This window comes from Haliotis rubra, unplaced genomic scaffold (genome assembly GCF_003918875.1).
Source record: "Haliotis rubra isolate DU_JTF1 unplaced genomic scaffold, ASM391887v1 Scf529, whole genome shotgun sequence".
NCBI lineage: Eukaryota > Metazoa > Mollusca > Gastropoda > Lepetellida > Haliotidae > Haliotis > Haliotis rubra.
In genome coordinates, this window is record NW_025767223.1 from 426,382 (window position 1) to 443,630 (window position 17,249).

At 40.6% G+C, this 17,249-nt stretch overlaps 1 protein-coding gene across 1 annotated transcript in view; it reads left to right on the forward strand.

The window, feature by feature from the left end:
- The first annotated feature begins 3,723 nt into the window (after window positions 1-3,723).
- Window positions 3,724-17,249, forward strand: part of LOC124252890 (inositol 1,4,5-trisphosphate receptor type 3-like) — a 169,861-nt gene continuing 156,335 nt past the window's right edge. Inside the window, 1 exon segment of the mRNA XM_046686568.1 lies at window positions 3,724-3,994. Coding sequence (XP_046542524.1) covers window positions 3,912-3,994 — 83 coding nt within the window. The 5' untranslated portion in view covers window positions 3,724-3,911.

The window sequence follows — 17,249 nt, forward strand, 5'->3', positions numbered from 1 at the left end:
GCTCATGGTGCCAATCACTGGATTGTGTTGTCCAGACACAATAGTTTACGGAGAGCCGTCATAAAGCTGGAATCGTGACGAATCGGCGTTTTAAACGACAAACAAAACCGTATGTGCTGAATGATAAAACGTAACAGAGGGACCAATCAGATTCGTGCTCGTGGGCACTTGCGACCGATTTGTACACGTTATATCCTGCAAACAGGTAGGAGTTCATAAAATATAAATGTCAAAACCAAATCTAAGAACTTTACTAAGCTGGTTCCCGGTTCAAAGATTTATATCTGGTAACCTTTGCACGCGCCAACTTGCGAGATGCGAGACGGGGCCCAGCTTACTTCCGGTACCAGATTTTCGGTGACAGGCGTATATCCAAGAACTAGGTCTGCTTCCAAATTGCGCGAACGCCAAATATGACTTTACTAGACCGGACCAAGTGTACAACCATGCTTGGCTGTCACAGCTGTTGACAGTCGTAAAAGTTGGCTAATTTGGGGATGGTTAGATCGGAAATTTGTTATTCCTTATCGCCACTGAAAACCATGAGACCATTCGAAAAGGTATGAAGTACTTTGTCACCGGAAGTACTAAGGTCTCGCGAAGTGTCGTGACCTACTTACGTGCCCTATTTCCTGTTAATCGTATTGTTTCTCATTATCACAAAGCTGTGATTTACTTGACTTCATTTATTGTTTGTATGCGATGAAGCGTGTACGTGGAGCGTCTACGATCAATTCACAAGCCAAAGTGAGCGTGCAGTGGTCAATGTTTAATAGACTTATTGTTTCTATGATTGATAGATTCTGGAACAGGTACCAACAAACCCAAAATGGTGATGATTGATCCACTTTAGGTGCCCATTGTTAACCAAAAGAGCGCACATATGATTGATCGGAAACCAGTCGCTACAAAATCGAGTTCGCGAATCAAATTGCTGCCAACTTTCATGAGGTTACAAGAGTACAAGTAACGAGTCATCTACATACATACGGTCACTAATTTTGCCACCCTGTGCAAATCGTCACATTGTTTACAGATTTTTCGGCGGACGCAGCGTAAAAACTCGTCACTGTCACGTGTCCTGTTTTCAGACGAGTCGCAGTTCACTTTGGGGGTCGTGTCTGAGAACATCGAAATGGACAACAGACCAGTGTCAACCTGATTGGTTGTTGGTTTGTTGTTTAATGTCGCACCCGGCATGTCATATTGACCCGACCCGTGAAGATCCGGGTTAGAATTGATCTTCAGTAACCCAGCTTGTCGTAAGAGGCGACTAACAGGATCAGGTGGTCAGGCCCGCTGACACGTGTCATCGTATCCCAATTGCTAGATGTTAATCACTCGATTATTTTCAAACCGACGCCATATAGCTCGAATATTGCTGAGTGCGGCGTGAAACCGAAATCACTCACTCACTCTCTCATATTGTCCCATTTGCGCAGATCGGTGCCTATGATGTCAACCACTACATAATAAGGATTCTTTTGTGGCCAACATTTATATGGACTTGAGACCGGCGAAGCTACGAGGTAGAACTGGTCTGATTTACGGGATCGGGTGGTCAAGCTCGCTGACTTGGTTGAATGTCATCATATCCACTTTGCTCATAATGTCAGTCACTGGATTGTCTGGTCTAGACTCGATTATTTACATACAGTCGTCGAGGTGGTGGGGTAGCCCAGTGGTTAAAGTGTTCTCTCGTCACGCCGAAAACCCGGGTTTGATTCCCCACATGGGTACAATGTGTGAAGCCCATTTCTGGTGTCCCCTGTCATGATATTGCTGTATATTGCTAAAAGCGGCGTAAACCTAAACTCACTCACTCCGCCGGAATATTGCTGAGTATGCATTAAACAACCAACCAACAACCAAACAATGTCGTCACTTTGACAATAATGAGCGGCAGTGTTGGCCTTTTAATTAACTCCACTCCGTCTAGTTATTGTGCAACCATGTCCCAACACTTGTGTGCTCCCACTGTGTGGTAGCCATGTAAAACCCACGCTGTCGACTGTTATTATGAATCGTCAATCACCCGTGACAAGATCCAGTTTAACTCCTTCAGAACCTATCCGATCTTTCTTGTCGCTGCGGCTATTCTCAGCTTTCGTACTTACAGTCGTTATAAAAAATATAAAAAATATACAAATTCAAACATAAATCACCTAGTATTATTAACTGAGCCCTGAGCATGAAGAAAAAGAACTTAGAATTTCAGTCTCATGAGTCTTGAACTGAGCAAATCGTGCATATCCATTGTGCGAAACTGTTTAGTCAAGGGAGGTAACTGAGGGAAGGACAATGACTAGGATGTTGATCCGGCAAAACCCGTTACGGTTCAGAGGTTTTAATGTACACGCTTCTCTGTGCCGATTGATAGATCATGTGACTGACTCCATGACAACATAATGCCGTTCGCAAGACCCTGATCCCTTCAGCCATGTGTGTGTACGAGTTCCCTCGCAACTAACAACAGTGCTTACGTTTATCTTATGGACAATTATTTCGTTGTTTGAGAACTATTGAATTATTCATAGGTACTTAGTGAACATCTAAGTAATCAGTCGTGCCCTTCACATTAAAACGTTCAGAATGTTTGTCTTTAAGAATTCGTTAAACCATTTATCGTTGTGTCATGTAATTACGACAAACGGCGATGAGGATGGTTCTGAAAAGAGTGAGTTTGGTTTTACGCCGCTTTTAGCAATATTCCAGCAATATCCCGGCGGGGGACAGCAGAAGTGGGCTTCACACAATGTACCCATGTGGAGAATCGAACCCAGGTCTTCGGCGTGACGAGCCAACGCTTTAACCAGTAGGCTACACCAACGTCCCGGTTCTTATAAGCGGAAGCATGCATTAATATTATTATTATTGTTATCAACAATCATAACCTTACCTTTATCACAAAAAAGACTGAATATAGATTCGTTTCCTTTCAATGTGTACATTGTCATATATTATGCCTGATCCAAAGTTTTGATTTAGCGAACATCATTCGAATAATCCGGAGTGCGAGAAGAGCGAGGTTGTCAACATCAGTGAAACATGTCAAGAAGGATTTGTCTGTGGCCAACGTTCATATCGGCCGGAGACTCGCGAAGATAAGGGGTAGATGCGGTATTGGGGGGATTGGGTGGTCAGGCTTGCTGACATGGTTGGTTGAATGTCATCATATCCCCATTACTCATGATGTCAATCACCGGATTGCCTGGTCTTGAATCGATTACTAGTATTTACTGACCGCCGTCACATAACTGCAATATTCCGGCACGCAGAGTTATACACGCAATCCAGGAATGTAATTTTAATAGATTCTTAGTTCATACTATGACGAATTAATCTTGAACACAGTAAAGCATATGATTATTGAAACTTTAATCACTATAACGACATCCTTTTAAATACATTTCTTGCGTCGATCTCTTGATCTTGAAAAGACATACAAATATAAACCATCGTTAGACATCTCGCATCATAACACGTCTCATGATGTTGTTGACATTGCGACACTATTAATTTACTTGGATTTCGCTTCACAAATCTCGAAAAAAAACAACATTTTAACCAGCCTAAAATGATTTGTAGATATCGATCACGAAAGAGCAACGTCTGAGTGCGTCGGTAATAATTTATGAGTATAGCTAGTTGTCACACCAATACGATCACACCAAGCGTGAGCGCGTTACGTTCTGTTTTCATACATTCGGGGGTAGTCTCAACGAGCACATGCTTGTCGTATCTACAACAAATATAGCATTAAGGAAATCCGTCACAATGCGCTTAACCGAGCTCAGTTAGACAGTCCCCATACCCCAGCACAGGAGTAAGGGTGTTGATTTTCTTTTTGTTTTAAAGGAGTATGTGCATTTAGCAAGAGAATCTCGAAATAAGCGAGATAATTCATCAATATGGACGATACTTTAAGTATCGGTGACATTGTGTGTCTCTATTCGGAGGAATCGCTCGGATATGTTTACTCTTCACAAACAAGGTAAGCCTGTCACGATATTTAGACCCGATATTCAACTTCACATATATCTGCGGTGAGTTATATTCTCAGATGTAGACAATAACATAACTTACTGAAATGTGAATGTGTGTGGAGGTACATGTATAATATATGCAGATTGTTTATTTCAGATCTTTATGGAAACGAAGACAGTTATGTAACGCATGTTACGTTGCATAATGACGTCTGTGATGAATGTTTTTTACTATTTAAAAAACTTCTTATATCATGAATACCAGATATTTCGTTCCGTCACGTGGATGCGACAATATTCTCGGCAGAGGCGTTAAACCATGAATGTTAAAGTCGCGGCACATGATTGAAATACATATTAAGTGAAATTTTAAACGTTTGTACGTTTTTTCATAATTCAAGCGTTGATTTTAAATCTGCTTAAAGAAGAAATCATCTATGCTCAAGCTTGGATAATAATGTTGAATCAACTATATTTTACATGAACTAGAATATGAAAACTACTGCAATGGAGTAGTACACCTACACTATATATTCTAAATGAATGATTTTCAAAATACCCAGGGTTTTTTTCTTTTCAAATACATGTATTATGAATGAATTATCAGATGCCTGTCAAAGTGAGTATAAACGATGAGTGAGACACTGAGACGATCGATGTTAACGCGTTTCGTGTTTTATCAGGGAGAGAGTTAACGCCATTATATTGAGATGATTATACCTGATGATGATGTGCATGGTGATGATGAGGAGGAGAGAGAACGTTGATGCCAGTGGATATTTGCATGATTATTCCTGAAGATGATGGTGATGATAATGACGATGATGATGATGATGATGATGATGATGGCAGTCATGATCACACTTGTGTAAGATTATCAATAATATCAAAAATCACACTTTTGTAAGGATTATAACAAATATTAATCATAGTCATGACGATTACGTAGTAATACCACTGTTAATACTACAAATAACAACGATATCCGATCTCCATGTCCCGTGTACTCATGTTGGTCATCACAGTATAGATCAATAACCGATCGAACGCACAGGTCAGTCTTCACTATGAACGGATTCACATTTGCTATTATCAAACACTCCCGACAACACAACCCAGCTGTTATACATCAATACATTGCGGACGATCATCTTCTGTCGTATCTGTGTTACGTAACAGCTACGACGCCTCGTTGCCATAACTTCAACAACGGCGCTGTGGGGTGCCCGGGTACGGTCCCTGCACCTGTTTGAGGTGTAAAGGAGATTAAGTGGATCGGGTGGTCAGGCCCCTGACTGTGTTAATTGCATGGCATCGTGTACGACTGTGTTGATCATGACGTCGATCACTGTATTGTCTGGTCGCGACTTGATGTTTTACAGCCGTCGCGACAATATTCCAGCAATATCTGGAGACACCAGAAATCCGCAACATTTTGTACCCATGTGGGGAATCGAACCCGAGTATTTAGCGTGACAAGCGAACGCATGACCCACTAGGCTACCTACCGCCCCTCATACAGCTGGAATATTACTGAGTACAAACAAACAAACAAAACCATAGAAACTGACTGACTGAGTTTAGTTTTACGCCGCTTTTAGGATAAATTTATTCTAGAATCACCAATATCAGAAAATGAAATATCCAATGCTATATCACATTTAAAAAACGGGAAAACGGCGGGTCCTGATCATATCATCATAGAAATGATAAAATGTTCGGAATTCGTAATCATGCCATTTCTTATAAAATGTTTCAATAGACTATTTGATAATGGTATGTTTCCAACTAGCTGGTCTTCTTCAATTATTGTTCCTCTTCATAAGAAGGGGAAATTTGATGATCCTGACAACTATAGAGGCATCTCACTTATGAGTATTCTGGGCAAAATATTCAACTGTATTAAATAATAGAATAACAAATTGGGCAAATATGCGGGACTTAATCCCAGAAACTCAGGCCGGTTTTCGAAAAACTATTCTACTTCAGATCACATCTTTACATTAAATGCAATAATTCAAAACGTCTTTCACGCCGAAAACACAAATTGTATGTAGCGTTCGTCGATTTTAAAAAGCTTTTGATTCTGTTGATCGTTCTAAATTATGTATTGTCTGCTAAAGACCGGATTACGAGGGAAAATGTATTCTGTTTTAAGGTCTATGTATTCTAATATAAAATCATGTGTGCGATGTGGTGATGATTTTACAGATTATTTTGATTGTCCAGTCGGACTAAGACAAGGATGTATTTTTAAGCCCAATGTTATTTTCATTTTCATTAATGAATTGGTGTATTACGATATTGCTAAAATGGAAAAACATGGTATTCAGATGTTCCCAGATATGATTGAAATACTAATGTTACTTTTTGCTGATGATGTCATTTTAGTTTCAGACACTATTGTAGGACTACAAAATCAACTTAATATCTTGGGACGTTACACAAAAGAATGGAAGTTATCGGTTAATTACGACAAAACAAATATTGTCATTTTCAGAAGGGGCGGTCCGTTATCCGTAAATGAAACGTGGGTATTAAATGGGATACACCTTAAGATTAATAGTCATTATAAATATCTTGGTCTTCTGTTTACCCATACAATGAACTTTTTTTCTAAAAGCATAGAAGATTTAGTATCAAGAGCAAAGAAAGCCCTATTCAACGTTATGTCTGTTTCATATAAAATTGGAATTACCTCACCTAATATATTTTTTAAACTCTTTGATTCGCAGATACAACCAATAATGTTATATGGATCTGATATTTGGGGTTATCAAAGATACGATTGTTTAGAAAAACTTCACCTTTTAGCATGCAAAGATATTTATCCGTTGGATTATCTACACCAAACTGTATGATTTACGGCGAATGTGGAAGACACCCAATATATATCAATTCTCAGATTAGATGCTTGAAATATTGGATAAAACTTATTGGTATGCATGAAAATAGAATTCCAAAGCTGGCTTATAATATGCTTTTACATTTAGACAATATCGGTAAAATTACATGGGCATCCCACGTAAGTAAACATTTTGTTCTCTCATGGTTTTGGTTTTATTTGGATGAACCAAACTATTGGGAATGTCAGTCTCTTTTTATATAATTTTAAACACCAAGCCATTGATATGTTCTATCAGAATTGGCATTCTACCCTTCACGACAGCTCAAGGTATGACTGCTACAGGACATTTAAAAGTTTACTCCAGTCTGAAAAATATTTGTCTGTTTATATTCTAAAGATTTAAGAAATATTTTTATCAAATTTAGACTTGGTTTGTTAAATTTAATGATAAAATGAAGGCAGGAAAATGTCCATAGATAAGAACAGGAGACTTTGTCCGCTATGTAAATCCGCAGTTGAGAATGAAATCCACTTTATGCTAGTCTGTCCATCCTACTCCATTCTCAGAAGCAAATATATTCCACACCCGTTTTTGTCAAAATCTCCTGTTCTAGCTTTCTCATCCTTGATGTCTTCTCAAAATGATAATGTAATTCTTAATCTGTCATTATTTATCAAACATAGTATGAGACTAAGAAATGTACTGTTAAATAGTTTAAAACGCAAGAACGAAATTTCACAATAGATTGTCATCTTGTTCTCTCCACTATTATATATGGTATTCTGTATATTATTTGCAAATGTATATTTGTATGTGGGCCGGAGGCCTTAAATACAATAAACTCTTTGACTTTGACTTGACTTTAGCAATATTCCAGCAATATCACGGCGGGGGACACCAGAAATGGGCTTCACACATTGTACCCATGTGGGGAACCATAGAAACTGAATTCAAATTGATAGTATACGTTGTGTAATGACATAGTCAGCAATATTCCAGCTGATCGAAAGAGCATGCCATTCTGCCACACGCCAGTGACGAAACGACGAGAACCTCACCACTTGTCCATTCTCTCGCCCGAAACGACGAGTACAGCTGTGTTGCTCGGGACCTGTCCTCACCCGGAATCCCGTCGCGGTCTTGTTGTTGCTGGACAAATATTAAGCATGGTGAGATTTGACTGGCCCTGGACTATTGTTACGGGGTAAATGCGCCTATTTTGAGGGAATAACTATATATTTATCATCTATTCCTAACGTTACATCACGCGAGGGTTAAGCGGTTGGATCGATCGCTGAAGACTGGTGTGGCAAGAGAATGGCCGCTTCATCTTTTGTTTGTTTGGCGCATCTGTTAATGGACTGTAACCCAATTTTCGTTTTAAAACTCTTCACTTTTATTCTTGACATTTGCATTTAAATTAATGTATTTTAAACATTTACACTGTGTATTCACATGTTGGTTGTTTCTTGTCGTCGCAATAGCTAAATAGCCACGTCGATGACGTCGATTCACAGCAATTTAAACACTGACGACGACGACGACGACGACGATGATGATGATGATATTACCGTAGTGATGAAACGATAGTAGTTGTTTCGGGGAAACTGCACTTATTCCTTTAGTATTTCATTATCACTGACTGACTGACTGAGTTTGGTTTTACGCCGCTTTTAGCAATATTCCAGCAACATCACGGCGGGGGACACCAGAAATGGGCTTCACACATTGTACCCATGTGGGGATTCGAACCCGGGTCTATGGCGTGACGAGCCAACGCTTGCACCACTAGGCTACCCCACCGCCCCTTTTCATTATCAAAAGGTGATTAAATGGTTAAAGCGTTGTGTTGTCACATTACATATGAAATTCGGGTTCTAGTCCCATGTGTGACGGATATTCTTTTTAGTCACCATCGTTGTAAGGACTGAATGGAATGAGGTAATTACAATGCTGATAGTGTCACCATGCCCAAAAGAGTGGCTCGGTGCTCATGCAGTCAATCATTGGGTTTCCTGGTCCAGATTCGAACTCTGCGATTCGGACTTATGCACTGGAAACAACTCGTTATATCCGTTTCTTTTCACTCCAGTTATATATTTCAATATTCTTCTTAACAGAATAGACCCGTGAAGGTCCGGGTTAGAATATTGATCTTCATTAACCCATGCTTGTCGTAAGGGGCGACTAACGGGATCGGGTGGTCAGTTTCACTGACTCGGTTGACAGATGTCGTCGGTTCCCAATTGCGCAGATCGATGCTCATTCTGTTGATCACTGGATTGTCTGGTCCAGACTCGATTATTTACAGACCGCTGCCATATAGCTGGAATATTGCTGAGTGCGGTGTAACACTAAACTCACTCACTCACTCTTAACAGAATAACAGAATTCGCCACAACTGAACACCCCCACCAACCCCACACCCTAACACACCCCGCCCCAAAACACACGCGCGCACACACATACGCACAAAGAAGTAGTATAGGGGGCTATTCTACTCACACACATACTGCCAAATATCTGAATCAATTTAAGCTAATTATCGCTAAAATACCGGGTTCAACGTCATTCACCACCTCAGTTTATTAGAGATAGTCATTGAGTGGTACTAAGAGACTGAAAGACCTCAAGTAACACGTGGCTCAGATACGTCACAATGTCATTCTCTTCGTCCACCTCAGTAGTACATCTTTATTAAACATATAAAAAAAACAAGAAATCTATTCGAGGTACGATAATTTGAGAAAAGATTACGTTCTGACCACCGGTATTTTCACCTTAATCCAACACCCGTGTTGTTTATGGAATGACCGCTGGATGACCGCTGTTAATTAGCTCTGGGTCATCTTGCTCTACAATGATTTGTTCACATTTGATCGTTCTCACCCTGGGATCTTAACGAATCCAATGAATATAAACTAGCTCTGAATAGCTTCATTAAATAGCCAGCATCGCTAACACGTCACGACGCGATTAAATATTTTCTTCAAACACAATATCCACGTCGTATTTGATCCTTTCAAAATATATTTTTTAAGGGAATTTTCGATCGAAATTTACAGAAAAAGGCACACAAACACATCGTTGGCGTCTCTTGTGTTAATACATGGATTAGTTTCCATGGTAATGCAATTAAGTAATTACAATTTGGGGGGATCTGATATCCCTTTAGGAGAGTGCAAGCTTATCACGTTTTATAGTGTTGTTTATCTCATGCGTCTGGTGTCAGCTCGTCTTTGGTTACCATTCCCTTAGGAACTCTTGGCATACATTGTCTTCGATTCTTATTCAAAATAACGCCGAATGTTTTGTTGTTACAGATGAGGTCTGTGTGCTTTTACTGCAAGAATATAATTTGTCAAAATTGGACCACAACAAATATTTGACTTCGTTATGGTGTATTTTTGCTCCCTCACTCCATAAAAAATATATGATTCATTAGACTGTGGCAAATGTTGTCAGAACCACGAGTCCTATATAGTGGTGAACACATCATCTGCCCGTAGGGTGATAGGAGGGAGGTTCGAATCCTGGGTTGTGTCATAACCAAAGTTGGTACTTTATGTTACCCTGCCTGCCGCTCGGCATGACGAGAATAAAACGAACTGGGCAGTTCAGAGTGAATATTATTTGAGCGGGGGATCCATGTTTAACTACAGCATGGTTTAACGTTTGTTTATTGTTTAACTCAACACTCAGCAATTTCCGAGCTATATAACCGAGCTTTATAGGCGACTAACGGGATCGCCGGTGGTCAGGTATCGCTGAGTTGGTTCAGAGGTATCACCGCCAACGCCCAAGGCTGCGGTAGATCGATGCGTAGATCGATGCTTATGTTGATCATTGACTGTGTGGTCCTGACTCGATTATTTACAGACCGCCGACATATACTTGGAATATTGCTGAGTGCGGCGTTAAACAACAGCCAACCAACCGACACACAGAGCAAACATTGTGTTCAAAGAGTTATAAGTAAAAAAATACCTCCTGACCCCTATACAAATTTGTTCAGTCCTGATCGATAATAGCAAGAAGCCTCGACACTTAACGGGTCAAGCATATGGTATTACACGGTACACACATGTGCGTGCTAACTCGCTGTTTCCGGTGTAGGAATGTCAGGATATAGTATGTCACATTCCAGTGTGCAGGGGCAGAAAACGAACCTGTGTCATCTACCTGTAATCAGGTAGACACCTTGCAGGTAGCTATGTGCATGTGTTCTGTCTTTCCAGGCAAGGTTGAGATAAACCGTACTTTGCTGAGTCAGAATTTCTGAGAAAATTGACGGCTCTATGGAGACATGTTAGTTCAGGGTGCAAAGGGGCGGTGGGGTAGCCTAATGGTTAAAGCGTTGGCTCGTCACGCCGAAGACCCGGGTTCGAATCCCCACATGGGCACAATGTGTGAAGCCCCTTTCTGGTGTCCCCCGCCGTGATGTTGCTGGAATGTTGCTAAAGGCGGCGTAAAACCAAACTCAGTCAGTCAGTCAGGGTGCAACGTGCCCCAACCCACCCACTCACTCATTCACTCACTCACAGCAAAGGTCAGGGGACTTCCACTACCCCGTAACCCCTGGGAGAAATGTTTGTTACATAAGCCACATCGATTGGTATAATTGTACTATGTTCTTTGCGATAGAAGAAGGCTAAGAAAAATGGAGCAACACTGACTGGATAAGACCCAGTGTTTGGATTAACTCATTACGCTTTATCAGCTATACCCTTATAAGCAGTCTGTCGGTAAACCGTAGTAAACCTAATGTGTGCGCCGGTATGGAAACTTCTACCACTTGCACCATCAGCTTAGCACGTTGTAGATTTGGGCGTCATGGCGGCCAGCATAGCGGACCGGGATTTGGATTTCAGGGACACAATCCACAAAGCGTTCGTAGCGCTCAGACATTCGTCATCCTATGGTACTCTGTAGAGTTACGACAGGTGGCAATGCTTTGAGGATCGGGACCCATATGTAATTTTATAGAAAGTACACTAGAATTAAATTCAATATTTGTCACAAGGAAACATGTTGACGTCTTACTGAGCATACTGAACCTAATTCATCTGACCGAATACGCCAACAGTAATCCGTTCACAGTCGGTTTATTTATTATTAGCACAAAACAACGTGCGCAACAATCTGAAATGTGTGACGTCGTTTTGTGGTTTTATGGCAGGGGCGTAGCTACCATTATGAAAAAAAGCCCGGGCTTACACACAAAAGTTTAAAAAGGTAAAAAGGTTGGGCAAACCCTCAATACTATCTAAATATAAAGCTTTCCGACCTATCGGGCTTACACGAAAAAATTGGCTTGCTACGCGCCTGTATGGTTAAGCAATCAAACGCTAGGATATCACTTGGAATTAATTTGCAAACTGACAAGAATCACCAGTGGCCCTACGCATATTTTCTTATCGGGTACGAGTATTAATATACAGGTGTTCAAGAAATATCATACGTACTATATGGAATATGCCTCTCGTACATTGATAATAATTGTACGTTGGCGAGGACTGAGTTGGACTGAACGATGCTTTGAACAGTATTTTGATATATCATCCACAAGACGTTCGTAACGTTACGACATGACGTAACTCTACAGTTTACCATAAACTTACGAATGTCGTAGCACTACGAATGCTTTGTGGATCGGGACCCCGGGACCCTATCCACAAAACGTTCGTAGCACTAGGCCTATGATAAAGTATAGATTTACGATAGGTCGTAACGTTACGAACGCCTGGTGGATCGGGACCCTGGATTCATAGCAATAATCTGCAGTATCAAAGCGGTATATCTTAGTACCACGGTGGAATTGTCGAACCAAAATTCGACCAACGACCACCATCAAGGAACGGTAGCATACCGTAGTTTACACTTGTTAAATCTTGGTAGTTACAAATGACATTACTCTTCCCTAGCCATGCCGCCATTGTCAAAAGTTACTGTCCATGTTAGAGTAGTTGTGTGTGCAGACTCTATTCCGCCCCGATATCTGTAGGGCTTGTCACATTACATGAAATACCTTTATGTCGCAACAGGCTGTTGTTTCTGGTTTTCGGCATGTCGTTGTAAGCCATACCTTTCGGGACATACCCTGTTTTCCACTCGTGTCATTCCGAGAAAAACGCGTAGTTACGGAAATAGACGACAGGAGACGAATGCGGCACACTGCAGCTGCCGAAACCATTGAGGCGGGATTCAATTTGTTATTGGACAATGTGATACGGCTGAAACATGATTTGTACAAAACAGCAGATTTAATTCCATGTAGAAAAGAAAGCTTTAGGTAAAAGCGACTGGGTTTCTCTATATCAGGACAAGCTATGGCCGTTTTCTCGTAGGCTGCAATTAGAGTACACTAAACATAGAATTTATTGGTCTTCGATATAGAAGGAAAACAAATGGCGTCAGGGTTGTACTGGTATTAACGCCCTATTTCGATATGTAGAAATGTAGATCTCGTTTATAAATCAGATCTTAGATCTCCCAAGTGGTAAACAAAAGGTTTGATGACATCCCGTTGCGAGTAACGTCAAAACGAGTGGCGTTCATCCGACCAATCAAAACATCGCTTACCAGATCAGAAAAATATCAATCGGAATTTGTTTTCTAATCCTGCAACCTCATAAAGGTGAGCTCGAGCTATTCCGAATGTTCCGCAAAAAATCGCCAGTCTCTTAATGTCAGTGGAATATGCATTTCAGCGGGGAAGATTGGAAATATTGCTCTACAAACTCAGCCATCTATTACATATTGAAGAATTTTCTATTGTTCACTGTTCAAACTCCTACAGTCAGTGTATATAGGCTGTCTATACAATCAGGCATATTTTGTCTGTCAGACCAGTATACAGTCTGTCATTTGGATACTGAAAGATAATGGACATTCACAATAATGTACCGTTTATATGTTTGATAGATATTGCTTATTACAAAGTTAACCAATATAAAATTAATATGTCATGTACGTTAAACAATTTTAGAGATGTTTTTAGACATTAATAGCCTTTGAAGCAGGAAAACATGTAGCCAAACAATCTGACCAGAATTGAGAGACACACATTCAGCAAGCTACACTTGTTAATCTCTAGTTACCGTGACACTGTATATACGTCGTGCATTGTTCTAAGTGTACAAAGTATTGATCCCAACCCGAGCCGTACATTGTCGTGCTAACGTGAGCGTCACCGTGTTTTCCATGGATAGGTTATACGAACCTTGACACACATGTGTCGACTGTAGAAATGGTTCCTGGGTGACGAACGTGGGATACGTCCGGTCCATGTCTTTCTTTAAGCAGGTATAACTTCAGAAGACTTCTTTAGGATATAAAAACGTTTAAAATAAGGACATGCAGTGTTCAAGGGGCGTTGGGGGTGGCCTAGTGGGCAAAGCGTTCCCTCGTCACGACGAAGGCCCGGGTTCGATTCCACACATGGGTACAAAGTGTGATGCCAATTACTGTGATACGGCTGAAACATGATGTGTACAAAACAGCAGATTTAATTACATGTAGAAAAGAAAGCTTTGGGTATAGCCGACTGGGTTTCTCTATAATCAGGACAAGCTGTGGCCGTTTTCCCGTAGGCTGCGATTAGAATACAATAAACATAGAATTTATTGGTCTTCGATATAGAAGGGAAACAAATGGCGTCAGGGTTGTATTTTGTTACTGGTATTAACGCCCTATTTCGATATGTAGAAATGTAGATCTCGTTTATAAATCAGATCTTAGATCTCCCAAGTGGTAAACAAAAGGTTTGATGACATCCCGTTGCGAGTAACGTCAAAACGAGTGGCGTTCATCCGACCAATCAAAACATCGCTTACCAGATCAGAAAAATATCAATCGGAATTTGTTTTCTAATCCTGCAACCTCATAAAGGTGAGCTCGAGCTATGCCGAATGTTCCGTAAAAATCGCCAGTCTCTTATAATTAATGTCAGTGGAATATGCATTTCAGCGGGGAAGATTGGAAATATTGCTCTACAAACTCAGCCATCTATTACACTTTGAAGAATTTTCTATTGTTCAGTGTTCAAACTCCTACAGTCAGTGTATCTAGGCAGTCTATACAATCAGGACCAGTATACAGTCTGTCATTTGGATACTGAAAGATAATGGAAATTCACAATAATGTACCGTTTATATGTTTGATAGATATTGTTTATTACACGCAAAGTTAACCAATATAAAAGTAATATGTCATGTACGTTAAACAATTTTAGAGATGTTTTAGACATTAATAGCCTTTGAAGTAAGAAAACATATAGCCAAACAATCTGACCAGAATTGAGAGACACACATTCAGCAAGCTACACTTGTTAATCTCTAGTTACCGTGACACTGTATATACGTCGTGCATTGTTCTAAGTGTACAAAGTATTGATCCCAACCCGAGCCGTACATTGTCGTGCTAACGTGAGCGTCACCGTGTTTTTCCATGGATAGGTTATACGAACTTTGACACACATGTGTCGACTGTAGAAATGGTTCCTCTGTGACGAACGTGGGATACGTCAGGTCAATGTCTTTCTTTAAGCAGGTATAACTTCAGAAGACTTCTTTAGGATATAAAAATGTTTAAAATAAGGACCTGCAGTGTTCAAGGGGTGGTGGGGGTGGCCTGGTGGTGGTTAAAGCGTTCCCTCGTCACGACAAAGGCCCGGGTTCGATTCCACACATGGGTACAAAGTGTGATGCCCATTTCTGGTGTCCTCCGCCGTGATATTACTGGAATATTGCTAAAACTAAACCCACTCACTCACTGCAGTGTTCAAAACATGGCATCTCCTCGCGGGGACTAAGATGACCGGCGAGAAATACGGTAATCGTCACTGTATTGATTCGATAACCTTATCACTCCATAGGACGGAAGTGTATATACCAGTATACGTTACAAGTATACTTTACAGTAGACATGGCGCTGGGTTGTTCCACCCGAAAAGGTGCTGTGTCCTGGCCGGTTTCTGTCTTACGGTGATATACTTAGTACATCATTTCAAGGGAGCGTTTTGCTGTGTGTTTGTGTGTGAATAAGTTTTCTTCAGCGTAATCAGGAAACTCTACACTTTGACGAGGGTGTGCATCCCTTCGGTATTTCAAATCACAGATTGAAGGATTATACTTTTTTTATTAATCAGCGTTAAATCTATAAACAGCTGAGAACCCCATACTGATCAACTACAATATATCGGTGTGTCGTTGTTTTACGCCGCACTCAGCAATATGCCGGATACAGGGTTGTTGTACAATATAATAATAAGTGAATTTGCTATGCGCTATTTTCCATCCGTTGAGGCTGCTATAAGTGATTTACGTTATAGTTAAGTGTACATTATGTTTCCGTTATTCTACAATTCATCACGCTATCATGTATAATATACATACACACGCATGATCGAGCCCCATTATATAGCTGAATTATTGCTGAGAGCGGCGTTCAGCATCAAACAAATTCATACACAAGTATTTGAATCACGAGAGCAGTTTCTACTGACGGAGGGGCGATGGCGTTAGCTCGTCACTCCAAAGACCCGGGTTTGATTCCCCACATGGGCACAATGTGTGAAGCCAATTTCTGTTGTCCCCTGTCGTGATATTGTGGGAATATTGCTAAAAGTGGCGTAAAACCATACTCATTCACTCACTCGCTCACTCTACTGACGGAACTGATACGTGCTCCTAACCTCTGAATTTATACTTTCTTCATAGTTTTTAAGTGTTTCAAGTGTTTTGTGAACACTTCCTTGCCTGAAGTCCCCTTGATAGCTCGTAAAAGCCCACCCTAGTTTTCCCGGTACGAGTTGAGTGTCAGATACAATTGACCTGCTCTTCTGTACAGTGATATCAATCTCAAGTCATATTGTACTCTACGCACTCGATTAGGTTTTATCTCCCTGCTTTATGACTCCAGTATATAACCTATATACTGAGTTTATGGCTTCTCGTGATTTATTGGCTGTTGTTTTAACTATTAGCCAGGACGATATTGATGTTAATGTCTTGTAAACTGTTGAATGTCTCACTCGTGAAGAGATCGACCACTTCAACAGTTTATTGCATATTGTGTATAACATTATGTGAAGACGAGATTATTTGTTTTGGCCATTCGAAATGGGGCATGGAATTATATTTCAAAGAACAAAGTAACTATTTTGAAACACCATATATATCCTTTACAGTGCGGTGCGTGGTATGTCGTGAAAATTATTAATTTGTTGAATTACAAGTGCCAGTTATGCGACAGCAGTATAAAACACTGTCGATTGAGATTATTGGTTGTCTACCTGCTACCTAGGCACACAAAACGCCAAGATTATCAGAAGCCGTGAGAGTACGAGCCACTGGAATGTCGCAAAACGGGACTTCGCTAGAATGTTCATCTCTGCAAGGCAGACCATCAACAC